The 20636-nt window shown below is 51.3% G+C and overlaps 1 protein-coding gene across 1 annotated transcript in view; it reads left to right on the top strand.

Annotated features, from left to right (window-relative positions):
• The window catches only part of GATAD2B (GATA zinc finger domain containing 2B), an 86653-nt gene extending 69832 nt beyond the window's left edge, over positions 1-16821 (top strand). The window contains exons 2-11 of the mRNA XM_080823833.1: positions 2585-2920; positions 7715-7844; positions 9294-9425; positions 9919-10050; positions 10458-10628; positions 11135-11450; positions 12351-12553; positions 13565-13675; positions 13831-13948; positions 14551-16821. Of these exons, the coding sequence (XP_080679959.1) occupies positions 2586-2920; positions 7715-7844; positions 9294-9425; positions 9919-10050; positions 10458-10628; positions 11135-11450; positions 12351-12553; positions 13565-13675; positions 13831-13948; positions 14551-14684 (1782 nt within the window). The 5' untranslated portion in view covers position 2585 and the 3' untranslated portion in view covers positions 14685-16821. The remainder of the gene's footprint in view (positions 1-2584; positions 2921-7714; positions 7845-9293; positions 9426-9918; positions 10051-10457; positions 10629-11134; positions 11451-12350; positions 12554-13564; positions 13676-13830; positions 13949-14550) is intronic.
• The last annotated feature ends 3815 nt before the right edge of the window (positions 16822-20636 follow it).

Genomic DNA, 20636 nt, shown 5'->3' with positions numbered 1-20636 from the left:
TCAGCAGAGGCACCCAGCATCCCAAAGTGTACCCTCTTAATAGGTAGATTCAGGTCACCTGGGTGGCTGCGTTGGTTAAGCAACTGCCTTCTGCTGAGTACAGGATCCTGGAGTCCCTCGTCGGAGTCCCTCGTCAGGCTCCCTGCTCAGTGGGAACCCTGCTTCTCCCTCTCCCTCTGCTCCTCCCTACCACCCCCCAACTTGTGCTCACTCTCTCTCAAATAAATAGAATCTTTTTTAAAAAAGATAACAATTTTTAAAAATGACTTACATAACATAATAAAAGAAAGAAAAGAAGTAACATTACCCAAAAATTCAGAAATCTGGCTTCTGACTTCTTTTTCAGATCTCTAAAATGTCTGTTTCCTTTTGTTGGTTGTTTTTGGTTGTTTTTGTTTTTGTTTTTTGGTCATACTCAGGAAAGGATTAAATAGCTGTTATTTTACTCCTCACTACAAGAAGGAAGCTGCCACAAGCATAAACACATTTTTCTTTGCAAGAGCACAGTTAGCATTGGTGGTCTTCTCTGTCTTGCTACTCGAGTCTGTGAATTATTGGGTCTGAGCTCATGTTTTAGGTATAGAAGTCATCACCCTAGGGTATAGAAATTAAATTCTGTTGAGCATCTTCTAAGTACCCACTTTTAAAGATAAAATTGAGATTTAGGGAGGTAAAGTAACTTATAAGACCTTATAAAAGTAATTAGCAGTTTGAACCTGTGTTTCTGTGACTCAAAAAACTTTCTTTCCAGTGCCTCATTGCTATTTCCTACCAGGAAAACAGCCCTGGATTTAAAAGTATGGAAGAGATTCTGCATTTAAATTTTATTAGCATAAAAAATCAAAGTGAAAGGAAAAATGATAATTTTCTTCCTTTAATAATTTCGTTGCATAAGTAGAGAAAGTATTACCTCTTCTCAGCCTAAACACCTGAGTCTTTCATAAAAGTCAAGTATCTTTTTTTTTGTAAGTAGGCTCTATGCCCAGTGGGCTTGAACTCACAACCCCAAGATCAAGAGTCTCCTGCTCCAACAAGTGAGCCAGCCAGGCGCCCCCTAAAGCCACGTGTCTTAAGATACTGAATGAACTCTGTATCTCCATAGACTTGCTGCATCCAGACAACTGTGGCTTCCCATGAAGTGTTCTTTGTTTACTTCGTCATCTCGTCCTTCATAAGATAGGCCAGCTAAAGATACGCCTGGGTGACTGGAGGAACTTCACCGTTCATAAGAGTCTTTTCCAGGAAAAGGATTTGGTTTGATAGTTAAAACCAGCATATCTAGGACACCTGGGTGGCCCACTCGATTAAGCGTTTGCCTTTGGCTCAGGTCATGATCCCAGGGTCCTGGGATGGAGTCACACATCGGGCTCCCTGCTCAGCGGCGAATCTGCTTCTCCCTCTCCCTCTCCGCCTCCCCCTGCTTGTACTTGCTCACTCCCTGAAAAAAAAATAAAATCTTTAAAAAAAAAAACAAAAAAACAAAAACCAACGCATCTGACTTTGAGCGTACAGGCACAAAAAGCCCGTCACAAAAGAATGTTTATTCTGAGAGAGGTAGGGTTTTAATGGACCATCCAGTTGAGTGTAGTGGTGATATAGTAAGGACTTTGATGACTAGAAAGTATTGAGGTTTAGTTTTCACTGCTGAAGTTGAGTGGAGAAATCTCCTTTAGTTATAGGTGTTCTGGGAAGATAGAAGGTAGAAGGTTAGTTCAGTGACCTTTGAACTTTCATGTATCTGATTTTTTTTAGACTTTTTTTTTTTTTTTAAGATTTTATTTACTTGAGGGGCGCCTTGGTGGCTCAGTGGGTTAAGCCTCTGCCTTTGGCTCAGGTCATGGTCTCCGGGTCCTGGGATCGAGCCCCACATCGGGCTCTCTGCTCAGCGGGGAGCCTGCTTCCTCCTCTCTCTCTGCCTGCCTCTCTGCCTACTTGTGATCTCTGTCTGTCAAATAAATAAAATCTTTAAAAAAATTAAAAATAAATAAATAAATATTTTATTTATTTGAGAAAGAGAGACATAGTGACAGAGAGAGGGAGAGAGAGCACAAGCAGGGAGGAGAGGGAGATACAGGCTCCCACTGGGCAGGGAGCCTGACGTGGGGCTCGATCCCAGGACCCGGAGACCATGACCTGAGCCGAAGGCAGTCGCCCAACCAACTGAGCCACCCAGGCTCCCCTCTTTTTTTTTTTTTTTTTTTTAAGATTTTATTTATTTATTTGACAGACAGAGATCACAAGTAGGCAGAGAGGCAGGCAGAGAGAGAGGAGGAAGCAGGCTCCCGCTGAGCAGAGAGCCCGATGCGGGGCTCGATCCCAGGACCCTGGGATCATGGCCTGAGCCGAAGGCAGAGGCTTAACGCACTGAGCCACCCAGGCGCCCCCTCCTCTTTTTTTTTTTAAGTAAGCTCTGCCCTTAATGTGGGGCTTGAACTCACAGCCCTGAGATCAAGAGTCGCATGCTTCACTAGCTGAGCCGACCAGGTGCCCGTGACTCTTCTGATACCCCTGCCGCCCACCCTCATTCCTTCCCGACTGCCGAAGAGGCTGTGTTCTCATCTCACTTATATTTTCCTTTCCACAGGATGGACAGAATGACAGAAGATGCTCTTCGCCTCAACCTGCTGAAGCGGAGCTTGGACCCGGCGGACGAGAGAGACGACGTCCTGGCCAAGCGACTCAAAATGGAGGGGCACGAGGCCATGGAACGCCTGAAGATGCTGGCGCTGCTGAAACGGAAGGATCTGGCGAATCTGGAGGTGCCGCACGAGTTGCCCGCCAAGCAGGACGGCGGTGGCGTCAAGGGCTACGAAGAGAAGCTCAATGGGAACCTCAGGCCTCACGGAGACGGCAGGGCGGCCGGAAGGCCCGGCAAGGAGAACATCAGCGACGAGCCCGTGGATATGAGCGCGAGGCGGAGGTAGGGCGCTCTTCCGCCGCCCCCCGCGGGGGCATCTCCTCGTAGGCGGCGCCGTGCGGACGGGATGCCTTCCAGTGAGAGGAGGTGCTTCTTGGAAGAAGGCAGACGTGTGCCATTTGGCCTGACCATGAATCCCTCTCACTTCCCGGTGAAACTCGGCGCCTCCTGCCTCTGCTTAGCACACGGAGAGTCCGTAGTCAGCACCCTTAGGAGAAAGGTCATTTCTAGCTGGCAGGGAGGTGATGCGGGCCCCGCTCCAATCTTAGGGCCGTTCTAGGAGGGCAGCAGACGTTCCTTCAGGTCACCCTGAGCGTTTCAGAATCTGCTGCGGCGGAGTCCCCGCTCCCGCTCCCTCCGAAAGCAGGGGCCCGGCTTGGGAAGGGGTCTTCACGTGCTGATTCTCTGCCTTCTTGCTCTGGTTGTGCCACTCTCTTCAGCCTCCACGTACGCGTAAACATTCGTATGTTGTACACATACACTTGTGTGTGTATACTCTCACACGCACACGGTTTCACAGGACTTTCTTCTGGTGTCTGTCAAGGCTGAGTACTTGAAACAGTGGCGCTCGTACTCAGAGGAGGTACTGGCTGAAGGGACAACTTCCGGGACAGTGAGTCACAGTGTAGACAACCTTGGCTTTAAGAACATTGTTTATTAATAGTTCGCATATAGCTGATAGGGCGTGAGAATGATTCTGTAGTGTCCACTTGCCTTTCAGCTGAATTTGTCTTACGACTTCAGAAGAAAGAAAGGAACAGTTAGAGCCTTTTTTTTTTCTTTTTAAGATTTTATTTATTTATTTGACAGACAGAGATCACAAGTAGGCAGAGAGGCAGGCAGAGAGAGAGGGGGAAGCAGGCTCCCTACCGAGCAGAGCGCCCGATGTGGGGCTCGATCCCAGGACCCTGAGATCATGACCTGAGCCGAAGGCAGAGGCTTAACTCACTGAGCCACCCAGGCACCTCCAGTTAGAGCCTTACCTGGGGTTCTTTTTCTAGCTTTTAACGTTTACTTACTGTTAATGTCCCAAGATTTTTTTTTTTAAAGATTTTATTAGAGAGAGAGCACAAGCAGGGTGAGGGGCAGAAGGAGAAGCAGACTCCCTGCTGAGCAAGGAGCTTGATTCTGGGCTCCATCCCAGGACCCTGAGATCCAATCATTTATGACCCTGTTGGTCATAAATGAGAAAACTCCTTGGGTAGCTTGGAAGCTATATGTAGTGTCAGCAGAATATTATGAAAATAGATTAATTCTGAGATCCTTGGGGAAAAAGGAAAGCAGATGAATGTGATCAGGCCCCTGAGCAGCCCACGTGCCCATAACCGCCCTCACCGTCTGGAGCAGGTACTGACCCTACTTGACTAGGGAGGAGAAAGAGGACAAATGTTGGACGGATTCCTCATATCCCAAGTTGGCCCCAAAAATGCATTTTTCACAGAAACATTGTTAACACATTTTGATGAGATCTCAGTACTAGTATTATTGGTATCGTATTAAATAAATTTTAAAAATTCTGCTTTGAAAAGTCAGACTGCCCTGAGAACCCTACTATTGCATTTAATTTTATTTTAGAGGAATGAACTTTTGAAACTTGATCCTCTGGAAACTGGGAACTGTTTTTAATGGTCTCCAGGAAAAGAGGGTTGGTATAAACTATGTAGATCCCTGTTCTGCTTGGGAAAGTAGGCCCCACTGGCCCTGCCTCTTCTCCCCTCTCACCAGACCCACTGACAGTTATTTCCACTTAGCCCCAAGCTTTTTATAAGAATAAACAGGATTGAGGGCGCCTGGGTGGCTCAGTTGGTTAAGCAACTGCCTTCAGCTCAGGTCATGGTCCCAGAGTCCTGGGATCGAGTCCCACATCTGGCTCCCAGCTCCATGGGGAGTCTGCTTCTCCCTCTGACCTCCCCTCTCATGCTCTCTCTCACTCTGTCTCTCTCACAAAATAAATAAATAAAAATCTTTTAAAAAAAAAAAAAGAATAAACAGGATTGATAAATTGTTCAGCAGGGAGAACAACAGTGTCTTTGATCTGGATGAAGGAAGACAATTTAAAAGCAGAGTGAAGAGCCCTGATATCCATGATAGCCACATCATAATTGCCTAAATCTTTTTTTTTTTTTTTTTTTTTGCCATCAGTTACAGCAGGTTACAACATATGTGAAATAAGGTGTGTGTGAAACCAGTGCTTGCTTATATTTTGGAATGCTAGAGAAACATGGTAGTTTTCGTTCTATTTAGTTGTTTTTACAACTGGAATAAGGATTAGAAGTTACAAAGCTTTTGGGGCACCTGGGTGGCTCAGTGGGTTAAGCCTCTGCCTTTAGCTAAGGTCATGATCTCGGGGTCCTCGGATCAGGGTCCTGGGATCCGGCCCCACATTGGGCTCTCTGCCCAGCAGGGAGCCTGCTTCCCCCTCTCTCTCTGCCTGCCTTTCTGCCTACTTGTGATCTCTGTCAAATAAATAAATAAAATATTTTTTAAAATACCAATCAAGTTAAAAAAAAAAAACCCTCTAAAATACAAAACAAAACTGTCTATTAAGAAAAAATAAAAGTTGTTACATAGTTCCTCAGGGAATTTGGCAGTCTGGGTCATAAGTGAGGTCAGCAACAAAACAGACTTTTCGTGATCTCTCTCCAGCAGGTAAAGTTTCATACTTAAGAACACCAAATAATGTAATTCATATATATATTTGGGAAAGTAGCAAAATATTTTCTTTCCATGGAAAGGTTAATCAATGAGACCAGAATCTGAAGTCAGATGTAAAAAAAAAAAAACAGTTGAAGAATGAACCAAAACTTGACTTGGGTATTGCCTTGACTGTGCTGTTACCTATTATGGGTCTGATTTATATCCGGGAATAAAACATCATTTATTTTATTAGGGTTTATTAGGGTTGTTCTCAGATCCAACTTTTTTTTTTTTTTTGAGATTTTATTTATTTATTTGACAGAGATCACAAGTAGGCAGAGAGGCAGGCAGAGAGAGAGGGGGAAGCAGGCTCCCCACGGAGCAGAGAGCCCGATGCAGGGCTCGATCCCAGGACCCTGAGACCATGACCCGAGCCGAAGGCAGAGGCTTACCCACCGAGCCACCCAGGCGCCCCTCAGATCCAGCTTCTTGATAAATGCTACTCATCCACAGTCTCCATCCAGGAATGTCTCTGCCTGTCTTGTTGCTGGACAGTCCATTGGCAGTGGGTGGCATTCAGTTGAGAAAGGAGGAGTTCTTAGAGATGCTGTTGATGTATGTATCCAACCAGGACCAGAATGGAAGTAGCTTCAGACTGTTGATGTAAATAAACATTGGGAAGTCGTGTAGAATTGGAAATCCACCAGATCTCAAAATTAGTCACCTGTGTTAGTGTTAGGAGTGGAAGGCAGGGAGGAAGGAACACAGAGATGAAAAATGAAGTCACCAGAAAATAAAATCAAACACCGTAAGGCCCGACCACTATTCCAGCGACTTGGGGTCAGAGGAAGACAGGCTCTTCTCTAGTGCCTTCTTTTTCTGTAACCTCACATCCTCAGCTTGCCGTCTGTGACCAGCGGTTATAGAACAGTCCAGACAGATGTAATAGTTCCCAGCACAGTCGTACACGTCACTCTGTCCCTCTGTTTTCTCAGCTAAATTTGGTTACTTTTACTAACTCTGTTTTACCCTGTTGAGAAATTGGACGCTTACTCCATCGAGCCAGGGTGCCCTGTTCCGAAGGCGTCTATGGCCCAGTAGCTGGGAAAAGAGCCCCAGAGAAATGGCAGAAAGGCTCTGAGCACGAGAGATCTGTGGGTTTACGGGTTCGAGTTTCATGTTTAAGTAACAGCTAGCTACACGTTACTTTAGATCCGTGTGTTCCTGACTACACTGAAGGTCTCGAGGAGGAAGGTTCTGGGAGGGTATCTTTAGGAAATCAGAGAGTTAGAAGATGTGGTCATTGATTTGGGGGCCTGAGGCAATTAGAATCTCCAGAATTCAGTGCAGTTTTTTGGTTTGTTTTTTAAATCAGAAAAGCAAGTAGGATGCTTTTACAGCTAGCCCCCAAAGACAAAAACTACAATTGTCTAATAAATAAGATTGGGAACACGGGGACCCAGTGTGGAGGATTTAGATTTCGGTCATTTCTAGATAGGTTCTTGCTGCGGGAAGATGCTAAGTAGAACTCCAGCAAGTAGATGCAAGTTCCATATATCTAGTTTTGGGGTTTTAGTCCCTCCAGAAGGCTGTAGACTTGGCACTGTCTGTTCCCTCAAGCAGCTGATAGCAGTATCTTCTTTTGCCTTAACTCGTGACAGGACCAACTGTCCTTAGGGTTGTCATAGAACCTCCTCTTTCGTAAACCCGCAGGTGGCCGGGACCATGTTGTTGTGGGCATAATGAGCTTAGGGTCCTCGTTAGCAATGCAGCGTCTGTACGGGAGCTCAGCTGCCTTTGCCCTTCTCGCTGCACGTGGTTTCCTTCCTGATCTCTGCATAACTAGTGAGACAACCCAAAGGAGAGTGAGGTATAGGGGAAACATTTAGAATTTTTATTCAAATCAGTGTGATAAGAACACTCCTCTCTTATCCCCATTTCTGAAGCCGGCGGCTGTGTGTGTGTGTCGGAAAATCCCATGGCTGAGGCTTTACCACCACTTCTATCTTGGTATTTTCTTCATCCTAGGACTTAAATACCCTGGGTGAATTGGGACAGACTTAAGTTCCCTTGAATCTCTTTGTTTAGTGTAGAAAAAATTTTTAACTTTTCTATGAACTTTCACTGTTGAAATACTTGGATTTTTCTTTTCTTGTCTAGTGAGCCAGACCGAGGAAGGCTGACTCCCTCCCCAGACATCATTGTTTTATCTGATAATGAGGCTTCCAGTCCCCGTTCCAGCTCCCGAATGGAAGAAAGACTCAAAGCAGCCAACCTAGAGATGTTTAAGGTAAAAAAGAGAGAAAAAGAAAAAAACAATTTCATTCTTCATTTTTTGTTCCTCCTATGTGAGAGTCCCAGTTCTGTGTTTTTATGGTTTACTTTTTTAATCTAAATAATTACCCATTGATGAAATTTTTTTTCCCATTGACGAAACTTTTCTTTCTTTTTTTTTTTTTAAGATTATTTATTTATTTATTTGACAGGCAGAGATCACAAGTAGGCAGAGAGGCAGGCAGAGAGAGAGGGGAAGCAGGCTCCCCACTGAGAAGAGAGCCCGATGCAGGGCCCGATCCCAGGACCCTGGGATCATGACCCGAGCCGAAGGCAGAGGCTTTAAACCACTGAGCCACCCAGGCGCCCCGACGAAACTTTTCATAAGTGATTCTCAACCTCAAGGGCATGCCCTTTAATTATTTAATTTTTAAAATTTTTTTAAGATTTTATTTTATGTTGTTTTTTAAAGATTTATGTATTTTTATTTGAGAGAAGACATGCTGGGGAAGAAGCAGAGGGAAAGGGAGACTCTCACACAGACTCCCCACTGGGAGAGCCCAGTGTAGGGCTCGGTCCCATGACCTGAGCTGAAATCAAGAGCCGGACACTCAACCAACCGAGCCCCCCAGATGCTCTGAAAGAATTTTTTTTTTTACAATTGATTTATGTGGCAGAGGGAGAGAGCACAAGCAGGGAAAGAGGGAGAGGGAGAAGCAGGCTCCCCCTTGCTGAGCAGAGAGTCCAATGCGGGGCTCTGTCCCAGGACCCCCGGATCATGACCTGAGCCAAAGGCAGACACCCAACCAACTGAGCCACCTGGGCGCCCTGCCACTGAAGATACTCTTTTTAACTAACCTCTACACCCAACATGGGACTCTAACCTACAGCCCCAAGATCAAGAGTCATGCGCTCCACCTACTTACTCCACCTACTTACTGAGCTAGCCACATGCCCCAAGGGCATGCGCTTTTACAGGAAATTATTAGAACCAAGTGAAGAATACAGTTTGACAAAGCATATTCAGTATAACTTACCTTTGGAAAATATGAAAACAAAACTTGATTTGTCACATAAACTCTAGGCTAGAGCCGCCCTATCCTGGTTCTTATAATATGAAGGGATTCCTAAGTTTTTATGTATATCTAGAAGAAACTTGGCTTTAAAAGATCCAGAAACATTATTTTAAAGGAAAGCAGTGTCTCCCTGTGGCCATTGTTCTGTTTTGCCAGAAATCTGGTTGATTGCAATTTATATGTGGTCTCTTCTTTGATTCCGTAAGCACTTTTTGAGCACCTGCTGAATACCAAGCCCTGTGCTGGGCTCCGGGACACAAAGACACCAGTCCCGGTGCTGCTTCTGCTTGGTCGGGAGATGATTCCAGCCCAGAAGGAAGCCTCATCTTGCAGGAAGGGACTCTGTCTGGGCGCCTGCTCCCCTCGCTCACCGCCTCCTGTCTCCTCAGGGGAAAGGCATGGAGGAACGGCAGCAGCTCATCAAGCAGCTGAGAGATGAGCTGCGATTGGAGGAAGCTCGGCTGGTGCTGTTAAAGAAACTGAGGCAGAGCCAGCTACAGAAGGAGAACGTGGTCCAGAAGGTATTATGCCCTAGAAATGCATATCTGGGTTTGAGGATGGACTTCCCAGGTAGGTTCCATTGGGTGGCCCGTTCTTCTCTGGTCCCATGGGTTTTCGTTTCTAAGAATAGTGGTGGTTTCTCTATTTGTTTCATCTTAGGCTTTTTTTTTTTTTTTTAAGATTTTATTTATTTATTTGACAGAGAGAGAGAGGTCACAAGTAGGCAGAGCAGCAGGCAGAGAGAGAGGGAAGCAGGCTCCTCGCTGAGCAGAGAGCCCAACGCGGGACTTAATCCCAGGACCCTGAGACCATGACCTGAGCCGAAAGCAGAGGCTTAACCCACTGAGCCAACCAGGCGCCCATCTTTATCTTAGGCTTTAATCAAGAAAAACCTTGATTCCATTTTTCCCATTTTTCCTTTTGGTCAACAGAGGCTTCACCCCAACAAGGAATTTTAAAAGTCTGGGAGTGTGCCAGACTTGTACTCTGTCTCTGGTCTTTTCTCTCCCTCAGACCCCAGTCGTGCAGAATGCAGCGTCCATTGTTCAGCCGTCTCCTGCCCACGGGGGACAGCAGGGCCTATCCAAGCTTCCCTCCCGGCCTGGGGCCCAAGGGGTTGAACCGCAGAGTCTGAGAACATTACAGGTATGTGACCCACCTTGGGGTCTTTGTGTCGGAGAGCCCTGTGTCTCCCATCTCTGGTTTGGGACTTTGGTGACGATTATAGAAGAACCTGGTTGGGGTAGGGGTGCTGTCACCCACGGTCCTGGGTCCCCCTGGCATGACTTGCTGTGTGGTGCTAGATGGCGTAGTAGGGTGAGTAATCCCCACCTTCCATCTGGACATTTCTAGCTCTGCCCCTTTCCATCTAGCTTATACCAAGAAAAAACAGGTAATTCCTGCCGCTGATCAGGATTTACACTGATGATACATTTGTTCAGCAGGTTATTAGACAAAGTTACCAAGTCTGCATTTCCACTCAGCTGTGCGTTACAGTGTTACCTCATTAGCATTTTACCAGCTACGACTACTTTTCCTCTTTCCCCCTTCAGGGTCACAGTGTCATCCGTTCGGCGACCAATACCACCCTCCCACATATGTTGATGTCTCAACGTGTTATCGCACCAAACCCTGCCCAGCTACAGGGCCAGCGGGGTCCACCCAAGCCTGGCCTTGTGCGCACCACGACACCCAGCATGAACCCTGCCATCAACTACCAGCCGGTAAGAGAGCCCTGGTGTGGAGGCAGGGAAGTCTTCTATCGCTTTCCCTGTTGAGAGGACCATAGGGTTGAAGGTTTGGACGTAGAGAAGCTGTAGGACAACCCAGGGCGGTTCTGGTAGAGTTTGGATTGACAGCAGTCCTGGTGAGCGTGCTGGCGCAGGGGAGCCCCTGAGGACAGGAGTGGGCAAAGGGGGTGGCGCAGTGAGTAGCAGCGAGTCCGCCTGCCTGGAGGGAAGCAGGGGCCTGGGGAAGAAGAGGCCCAAGGACGGAGGACAGAGAGCATCCCCCCCGTTTTCCTCTCAGCTGTTGTCCTAGCCGCTGCCATTCTCCTCTGCGGTGTGCTGGAGAGCTTTGTCATTGAGGTTGGACACCTCCTGTCTTTTCCTGAGCTTGGGGCAAGCGTGGCGGTGCAGACGGGGCTCAGGTAGTGTTTTCTGCCATGAAAGCTAGACTTGGTCCTTGCTCCCACATCCCGCCACTGACCGCTGTGCTCCCTGCATTCCAGCAGTCGAGTTCTTCTGTTCCCTGCCAGCGCACAGCCTCCTCCGCCATCTATATGAACCTTGCCTCCCACATCCAGCCAGGGACCGTGAACAGAGTGTCCTCACCACTTCCCAGCCCCAGCGCCATGACTGACGCCGCCAACTCCCAGGCCGCAGCCAAGCTGGCTCTCCGCAAACAGCTGGAGAAGACACTCCTGGAGATCCCGCCCCCGAAGCCTCCCGCGCCCCTGCTTCACTTCCTGCCTAGTGCAGCCAACAGCGAGTTCATCTACATGGTGGGCTTGGAAGAAGTCGTACAGAGTGTCATCGACAGCCAAGGTGAGGCTGCCAGCCTGATGGACATGGGCCGAGCCTCGCGGGGGGCTGTATGCCTCCAAGTACCCTCTCCTCGCTCTTGCCGCACCCCTCTCCGTTGTTCAGAGGCTGTTCGGGAACGACACAGCAGAAATGCTTTTCGTGTGTCTGCATAGCTTAGGCTTCGTATTTTTACTGTATTTTGCGTATTTTTTGCAGTTCATTGTTTAGTTTTCAATGGTGCCTGGCACCGTGGGTGCATTTTCTGTGACTAGAGCACTTACTGTTCATGTCTGTGTTCGGGTGGCATTGTGCTGCGTTGTCATGTGCCGTCCCTGCCGTTTGAGGACTTAGAGTTGAGAAAGTAGACTTCCTGGAGGACGTGAGTGGTCATAGTCGTGGCTGGACCAGGCTGGGATGTATTAACACTAACAAGTTACTACGCCTGAGTTTCCAAACTCGTGGACTTAGGAGGGAACACGTGGCGGTAGGGGCGAGTGCCTGAGGGACTCAGTACTGACCCGCAGCAGATCACGAAGGGAGCGATTCAGACACTGATCGCTAAAAATTGTGAACTTCTCGGCCAGGGCTGAGTGCGGTGAAGCAGAAGCGTTGGCGGCGTCGGACGGAGTCTGGTGGAACGAAACAGGTTTCCGTCTCGCTGGACGAGGAAGTCAGGGCGCTTGGGTCCTCGGGCCGGCTTGGCCGTGAGCGGCCACACTTAGACTTGGCCTCCTCGTCTCTAAACAGGGTGCCGCGCGCCGAATTCCCTGAGGTGACGTGGTTACAGTCAAGTAAAAGGAAACTCTTTTCTGCGTTGTAGAGTCTCCTTACTTCAGCAGAATAACCTTCTGAAAAATTGGTTTGATGAGGCATCGGGGTGGGCAGCGCGAGCGCCTCACTGTTCTTCTCGTTGGCGTCTAGGCAAGAGCTGCGCGTCGCTCCTGCGGGTCGAGCCCTTCGTCTGCGCCCAGTGCCGCACAGACTTCACCCCGCACTGGAAGCAGGAGAAGAACGGGAGGATTCTGTGTGAGCAGTGCATGACCTCCAACCAGAAGAAGGCTCTGAAGGCCGAGCACACGAACCGGCTGAAGAACGCGTTCGTGAAGGCCCTGCAGCAGGAGCAGGTGAGGCCGCGGCCCGGCCCGCTGGGCGCTCTCCCGGGGTGGTCCGCTCCGGCGTCGCGGGCGCGGCTGTGTGACCCCCCAGCCCCTGACGGCCTGGACTCTGGCTCCTCGAGGCCCGGGTTCCCCGTTTCCTCTCCCCACCGTTCCGTCTTCCCCTTTCCACTTGATTGTCTCTGGGCGGGCCCGAGTGTAACAACAGTGCGGTCCGCTGTGGGGAGACCAGGCGGCTGAGACGTGGGTTTCCCTCCCTAGTGGTGCCAGAGAAGTCCCTCCATTCGCTCAACCTTATTTCCTCCTCAGAGGAGTGGGTTTTGGTGGGACTCGTGTCGGCTGCACGAGGCAGGAAGTGAAGCGGGGGCGCGGAGGCTTCGGGCGCGGGGTCTCCCGGAGGGGCTTCTCCAGCTGTTGGCGGAGAGCCAGCTTGGCTGCGGCCAAGGGTTCTCCTAAACCTCTTGGGGAGACAGAATCTCTACAGTCCGTGTTTGGCAAGGGAATGACAGTGGAGAGAGCGGGCTGTGACGTGGCCCAGGGAAGAGGAGTGGTGCGGAGTGAGTGGATGTGCCCCTGTAGTGTTTCCGGAGTCCCGGATGTCTGGGAGAGAGGAGGATGTGTCGGGAGGCTCGGATCCTTCTCCTCTATCCCGTCTCCATCCCACCCTTCATCAGACCCCTTTGGGTAGCATCATGGATCTTCTGGAAAATGGGTAGACAGGAGTCAAAACTAAAACCTCCATAGACTCGTCGTGGTTCATCGGTTGAGTCTGCCGGTTGCCACCGCCCAGACCTCTCCTGCCCACTCGTGAGCACCAGCTCTCCCGGACGGCTCCCCTCATCAGCGAAGCCATGTTGGCTGCTTGTGGCCAGAGGCCTCGGTGCACCTACCCCACCCAACTCTTAGCCTGGTCCATCTCCCTCCTGCTCGCTGGCAGCATTAGAGATCAGAAGACTTCTAGGTTTTGTGGGTAGGATACGGAGCGCTGTCCTGCCACGCTGACCTGATGCCTCCCGACAGGAAATTGAACAGCGACTCCAGCAGCAGGCAGCCCTCTCCCCGACGGCGGCTCCCGCCGTGTCCAGTGTCAGCAAACAAGACACCATCATGAGACATCATACGCTTCGGCAGGTGAGGGTCTCTGGGAGGGCTTTTCAGCCGCTGATCCCGTCTTGTCTTTCCTCGGTGGGAAGGCCTTCTGCTCTTCTGTACCCCACATCCTTCCCTCCCCCCTTACCCCTTCGGCGGCGGCCACGTTGCCATCCCCCGTCCGCTGTCCGTTGCAGGCCCCACAGCCCCAGAGCAGTCTGCAGCGTGGGATCCCCACCTCTGCCCGGTCCATGCTCTCCAACTTTGCACAGGCGCCCCAGCTCTCTGTGCCGGGCGGCCTCCTCGGGATGCCAGGTAAGAAGGGCTGGGCTGGCTAGGCCGCAGCTCCCTGGGGACAGTCTCTCTCTCGAGGCCCGCCTCTCTTCACTCTTCGTTATTTGGCAAGTGTTGGCTAAATTCATAACACATTCAGGGCACAGCACACTAGGGTTTTGGTAGTGAAGACGCCACAGTCCCTGCCATTATCGGTTCGCTGTCTGGCGCACCCTGTTGGGGGGCATGTGGCTGCTGATCTCTTGGCGAGAAGAGTGGGGTGCTCTCTGGATGGCGGAGGGGTGCGTCCTCACAGTTGGCCCCCCCAGACCCAGAGCAGATTCCGTGAGTGTGTCTCTTTGTCTTGGTCAATCCCGTCTCACCACTGTTTCCTCTGACTCTCCCATCCTGTCAAGACTGTGCTTATTGTATTCCTGGTAGGACCGAAGTGTCAAGAAGACCTCATTCCCTAAAGCTGGGGTGCAGGGGGGCGTTTGGCTGCTAACCTAAGACTTGCCTGAGTCCGGACCGGGGTCGATGGCTCCCACTGCTTCCTCCCCGGCCCCAGCTCCGTGCCCCAGAAGGCGCTGCCTCCTCTTCTAACGCCCAGCCCCCCACCCCTCACTTCTGTCTTCTGGGTCCAGGTGTCAACATCGCATACTTGAACACCGGCATCGGAGGACACAAAGCTCCCAGTTTGGCGGACCGACAGCGGGAGTACCTTTTAGACATGATCCCTCCCCGGTCTATAGCGCAGTCCATCAGCGGGCAGAAATAACGCCTGTCCACGCGTACTGCCCCAGCCTCGAACCCTCTACCCCTCCTCTCCCATTGCCCCCAACTTCCGTCGCATGCAGTGCCTGTACTGGTGCCTACCATACACGGAAAACAAAACCGAGAAACAGAAGACGGACCTAGAAATCGACAGGAAGAGCTGCGCCTGCCCCGCCACCCCCACTGCTGCGACCCTGCTGCTCTCGTCTTCTCTCCTGTCCCCATTCACAGGGAGGTGCTCCTCGCCTCTGGTGGAGGTCAGAGTGAGGGCCTGGGGAGCCATCGAAGCCCTCTGACGTGTGTTCCTAAAGTTTTTAGGCTATAATTATTGTCATCTTTAATGGTGACGTGTGCCCTCCCTTTGTTCTGTGGACGGTGAAACCTTTTCATTTTCCCTCAGTATTTTTCTTTTTCTCTTTACTTTTGCCTTTTTTTTTTTTTTTAAACACAGATGACATTCAGATAAGTGACAGGAGCATGGGTTCCCCAAGGGGACATGACTGGGAGTGTTGGGGGCAGAAATTTTTAATGCACTTAACCTGGGGTTGTGGGGGGGGACATCAAACAGAGGACATCAGCCTGGGTGTCTCTGGTCTGGACGGTCTGGGAAGCAGTGTTCGTGCTGAAGTTGGGCTCTAAGAATGAGGGGAAAGAGCCTGGAGGGAGAAGCTTTAACCCACAGAGAAGGGGACGAGGGACATGAGGACAAGTAGTGTTCAGCCAAGAGGGACGGAGGCTGGTCTTGGCCTCCTGGATGCTCTCCTGGTCCCAGTGGAGATGGAAGTCTGTTCCAGGTCAACTAGCCCAAAATTATTTCATCTTATTTTCTTTGTAAAATTCTGCCCCTCCCCCATACCACGGTTTTACTCCTGATCTGCTCCTGGCAAGTGGGAAGCGTGGCCCGACTCTCATGTGACTGTCCCCACCCAACTCAGCCGGGGTCCTAGAAGTTGGGCTGGGCATGGTGAGTGAGACAGGAGCGCAGAGACTGGGTGCGGGCAGGGGCAGCGGGGGCGGGGAGGGCTTTCTCTCCTAGCAGGGGAGACTCGGTCCATCTTGCCCTCCCCGCTCAGTGCCAGGAGGAGAGGGCAGGGAGGGAGGCCTGAGCAGCCCGGAGTCCTGCCCCAGCCTCCCACAGCAGGTACAGCAGTAGCCGCTCAGAGCCAGACCCCTCTGGTCGCCAGCTCTGGACCTCTGTGCGGAGTAGCTGTTGGCTCCCCCCAGCCGACCCCCCAGAACTCTAGTAAGTTTCCTTTTGTGTTGTTTTCGGCTTTTTCTTTAAGCGCTACTCACGTAGAGAATGAACTGAACTGTGCAATGTTGCCGTTCTGGGGTCAGGGGAGGTTAGCGCACCGTCTGCCCACACCCTGGCGGCGGGGGCAGGGACCAGGCTGGTTTGGAGGTAAGGGAAACCCCTTGGAGGCTGGGGTGTCCGCGCTCTGGTGATGTTCACTCACCTGCCTCTGCAGCTCTAGAAGCTGCCTGAGTGCGGGGGGAGGGAAGGGTTGCGGGAGCAGCAAGGTGTGAAGACCGGAGTTGAGCGTTTTGCCCTTGAAAGCCACCTGGAAAAATTCCCCCGTTTTTATTTTAAGAAATTAAATAATTTTTTTAGAGTAAGAAGGCACTTTTAAAATTAACACACACACAAACTGCACACCTTCCCCATAAAGTTTGGGGGTTGAGGGGTGGAGGAGGAGTTGGAATCAGGCTCAGTACCCCCCCTCTCCCATACCCCAGAGCCACTGTGGGTTACTATACTGGCCCTACGGGCCTCCCCGGATTTTTTCTTTCCTTCCCCTAAATTCATTGAGCACTTAATAAAGGAGCAGAGATACAGCCTGTGTCTGGGCTCCCCCAGTGGTGAAGTGATCTGAAGCTAGATGCTAGTAACAGATAGTGATGGGGCTGTTCGGAGTGGTTTTCAGGGGGAATGTGGTCCCCCTGACTGTAAGTGGTGGGAGAGGGAGGGGGGTTATGAAACTGGGTCTGGGATTATTTTAAAATTATATATATATATATAAAGATATATTCTTACATCTTTTCTTTGCCCTCTGTGCTTTGAAAGCACTGGATAAATTGTTTGGTTTTGCTTTTCTCTCTTCCACGGAATGGGAAGCTTCCCCTCCCACCCCCGCCCACAAGTCATCTCGCCTTGTGGCCTGTCTAGCCTCTTCCGCCCCGCCCGCCGTGACAAAGTGCCATTTCTGTTATGTCTCCCCTCCCCCAGCTAGGAGGTACCAGGTGCCCAAGTCTGTCACTTGAGATTCAGAGTGAGGAACAGAGAATGTGCAATACCGTCTGGTTGGGGCCACCCCTGCCCTGAGCTGAGCCTCCTCCGTGGGAGCCAGCACCTCTGAATGGGGTTTGGAAGTAGGACGTTTAGATGAGAGGGGAGCGAGGGGGAAGGAATGCCCAGCCGAGTGCCTGCCCGGGTCCTGAGGCGGCGGGGGGGGGGGGGGGTGACGGGGAGCCTTCCCCGCTGCTTCTGTCCCCTCAGGCTCAGTTGCATAGAGGCTGCTTGTCGAATAGTAGAGCTCTGTGACCCTTGCTCAGTCGCTGAGGTTTGATTTCTTAACCCTCCTCCCCATTTTCACACGCTTCCTTGGGCTTAGTGATGGGGGTGAGTTTCCCGTAATCATGGTGAAGTCATAGCCTTCCGCTGCCCCCCTTGCTCTCCACCCCGTCCTCCCGTCCTCCTTGTTTCTCTAGTTCCTCGTCGCTGATCACCCTGTGTCCCTCTGAGTCTCCTGTTGCCCCCGTCCCCAGGCTGGGCCCGTAGACACTAACCCTCATGCCTGAAGATAGGAGGAAAGACGCTGTGTTCAGAGTCATCCTCTCTCCCGGAGCTCTTGAAGCTCAGAGGACGACGAGAGTGAGGACCCCCTGGTTCTTGCTGACGTCCTCCGCGCCCAGAGGCTCTCCAGGTGGTCCTTCGTGGACAGTGGCTCACTCCCGAGGCGCCCGAGACGGGTAGAAGGGCAGGAAGGCTTGGGTAAAGCTGAGGGACAGAGGTCCCCACTTGTCCAGTTTTTTTTAATTTTTAATTTTCATTTTCTGTTTTTGTCATTTGACCACAGCATCTGGACTTTCTCATCCCCGGAATAAGTATTTTTCCATATTTTTGGATGTATGTATGGTAGACAGTTTTTTTTTTTAAGACACAAAGATAAATGTTTTCCTGCTTTGGTTACCTTTCCTTTCCCCTTTAAAAGGACTTAGCTATAGAGCCGCTTTGTAAAGACGCTTCTTGGTATTTTACTTTTGTCCCTTACCCCAAGCACTCCTTCCTCCTAACCTTCCTCTCCACACCCCACCCCACCCGGCCCTAGGCTCCCCTGCCCTCCAACAAGACCTTCATTAGCTTATGATACTTGCTGCCGAGATGTTATAACAAGGACTCATTCGTGTATATAAGCTATTTCTTGATCCATTTAAAAGGAATTGTACATTGTGTAGAAAAAAAAAAAAAACCTGAAAAAGAGAAAAAAAAGCCCTCGCCATGGATATTGTGAAACTGTGTTATGTCATTTTGTAATGTGCCCGTTTGTGTATGATCCGTGCAAAAGGGTTTCTGGGGAAGGGGCGGGGGTCGGGAGGCAGGGCTGCGGAGGGCGGGGCGGGGAGTGGGCCGGGCCCAGCACACTGAGACTGGCAGCGGCTCCAGCCCCATCCCTCCTCAGAGATGCCACCTCCCCCACCTCCCAGCCCTGATTTGTGCCTTGCCTCCCCGCCGGGTCACCAGCACTGCCTCGGCAGAGCCCACGCCCTCCCCCAACCTGCCCACCCTCCACCCCAGCATTAGGCGGATACTGTGGGAAGTGCTGGGGGTCGGGAGGTAGCCGAGGAATGGGGCAGTTCCTGGGGGCATCGAAACCAAGTATTATTATGAATTGTAACTGTATTTGCACTGTTTTTTTTTTCCTCTGATTGCATCAGCATATATACAATATACCTATATAACGAAATTCAGTGTCAAGCTTTCTTATGCAGGGGATTTCCCCCACCCCGCCCCCCAAACAAGAACCTAGTTCTGTGGGTCTTTGAGAGTAGATTATCGAGGGATGATAGAGAGAAAGGACTTTAACAAGTCCTCCTAAGGAAGCCTCACCTCCCGAGCCCCGCGCATCTGCTCGCAGTTTTCGGCTTCATAAATTGGAGTGAGGGGCCACCGTGAAAGCTGGGGTTCCTGGTCTGGGCCGAGGAGAGTGGGGCGCCCCAGCCCACAGGGTGGGGTGGCAGCACGGGCCGGAAACCTGGGGTCGCCCCAGGCTTTCCCATTAATTTGCTGTGTGACCTTTGGTAGTTCATTTTCCGGGTCTCAGTGTTCTTACTTGTGAAGTGACCAGGGAGAGCATCCACCGCAGGTGTGAACTCTGCCTCCTGCCGCCGGACCGCAGCTTGCGGTGCGGAGGGGGCGGGGCCGCAGGTGCAGGGAGGACACCTCCTGGGGAGGCGGCAGCGTGTGCGACCACGCCGGCGGGGCTGCCAGGCCCCCCGCCGGTCCTCTGGTTTTGAGAAAGGGGGCAGAGTGACGTCTAGCCATCAGGGGACCTGGGACAGCTTTGGCCTCAGGCCCGCCACCCCATCGCAGGCAGCCGCAGGGCCGGAGGGGTGCGTGAGTGGCGGTGCCCAGGCTGCTGGTCTAGCCTCCCGCGCCCTTTGTGAGCTGGGGGGCCGGGGGGGGGTGTGTGCAGAACTTGCCCGTCCTCTTGGTGACGGCGTAGTGGAGCCCGATGCACCCCAGTTCTTGGCTCCTTCAGAACTCACGTGAGCCCTTGCAGGCGCTCCCCACGGCCTGGGCTGAGGCTCCCACCCTGTAGGCTCCCGGCCTGGGAAGCCTGGAGAGGATCTGGGGAGGTGGCTTAGGCCTGGCGAAGGTGGGGGCAGAGCGGGGTTGGGGCGGGGAGCAGGGCTGGGGCGGGATGGGCCTCTCTGAATGGGGGTGGGGGGGCAAGACCCTTTTGCACAGGCTCTAAGTTTCCTTTTTTTTAACTCATTCTGATTTTCTGCATTGTGTTTGGAAATTAAAATGAAAAAACTAAGACCAACAGAAACTGGTTTTCAAAAAGGCAAATACACTCCCATCTGTTTCAGATGCTGCTGAGCATTTCAGCAGTAACAGATTCAAATAATAAGCTAATTTTTGGAGAAAGGATTAAAAGAAAAAAACTTTGTAATATTTATCACTTGCAAGCTATGTTTAATAAAGAAAGGAATGGTTTCTAAACTTTTCCTGTGGCTCGTGCTTTAGTCATGGCTGGCTTGGGGCGGCAGTTGGTGGGGGAGTTCCAGGGGTGATTGGGGTAGCATGGGGTAGCTCTGGGGTGCCCGCTTTCCTTCCACTGCAGTGGTCACAGGCAGCCCTTGCTCATCCACTGTCACGGACCCTGTGTTCCAGAAGCCAGTGGCCTGACAGCTGAGGGCCCGACGGTACCGTGCAGGAGGCTGCGTCCCCAGCTGTCCTTGGTCCTGCCAGTCCTACTGCTCTGGTCTGTCCGGGCTGCAGAGCCCTCTGTAGCGTGCTGGTCTCCCGAGGTGGCGGTCGTCCCCTCCTCCGCACACGGCGTCCCCCCAAGTTCTCCTTCCAACCCAGAACATTTAACCAGATCCTAATTTATTTTTTCCATATGCTTTTTTATGTCCCAACAAAACACTTAAGTCACGTCCACCCAGGAGGATGGGATGTTGAAAGTTTGGGGCTGTTTTTTTTTTTTTTTAACTGTGCACTTTCTACATTTAAATCCAGTTAATTAACATATCCTGTATTACTAGTTTCAGGAGTTCAGTGATTCGTCACTTATACAACACCCAGTGCTCTTCCCATCACAGCCCGCGCCCCCTTCCTGCCCCCACCCCCGCGGCCTGCGGCTGGTCCCTGCAGCTAAGAGTGTCTCCTGGATTGTCTCCCTCTCATTCGTCTCAACTTTCACCTCCCTTCCCCTCTGATCCTCGGTTT

Source organism: Martes martes (genome assembly GCF_963455335.1).
Source record: "Martes martes genome assembly, chromosome: 15".
NCBI lineage: Eukaryota > Metazoa > Chordata > Mammalia > Carnivora > Mustelidae > Martes > Martes martes.
This window is presented reverse-complemented; position numbering and strand designations above follow the sequence as displayed.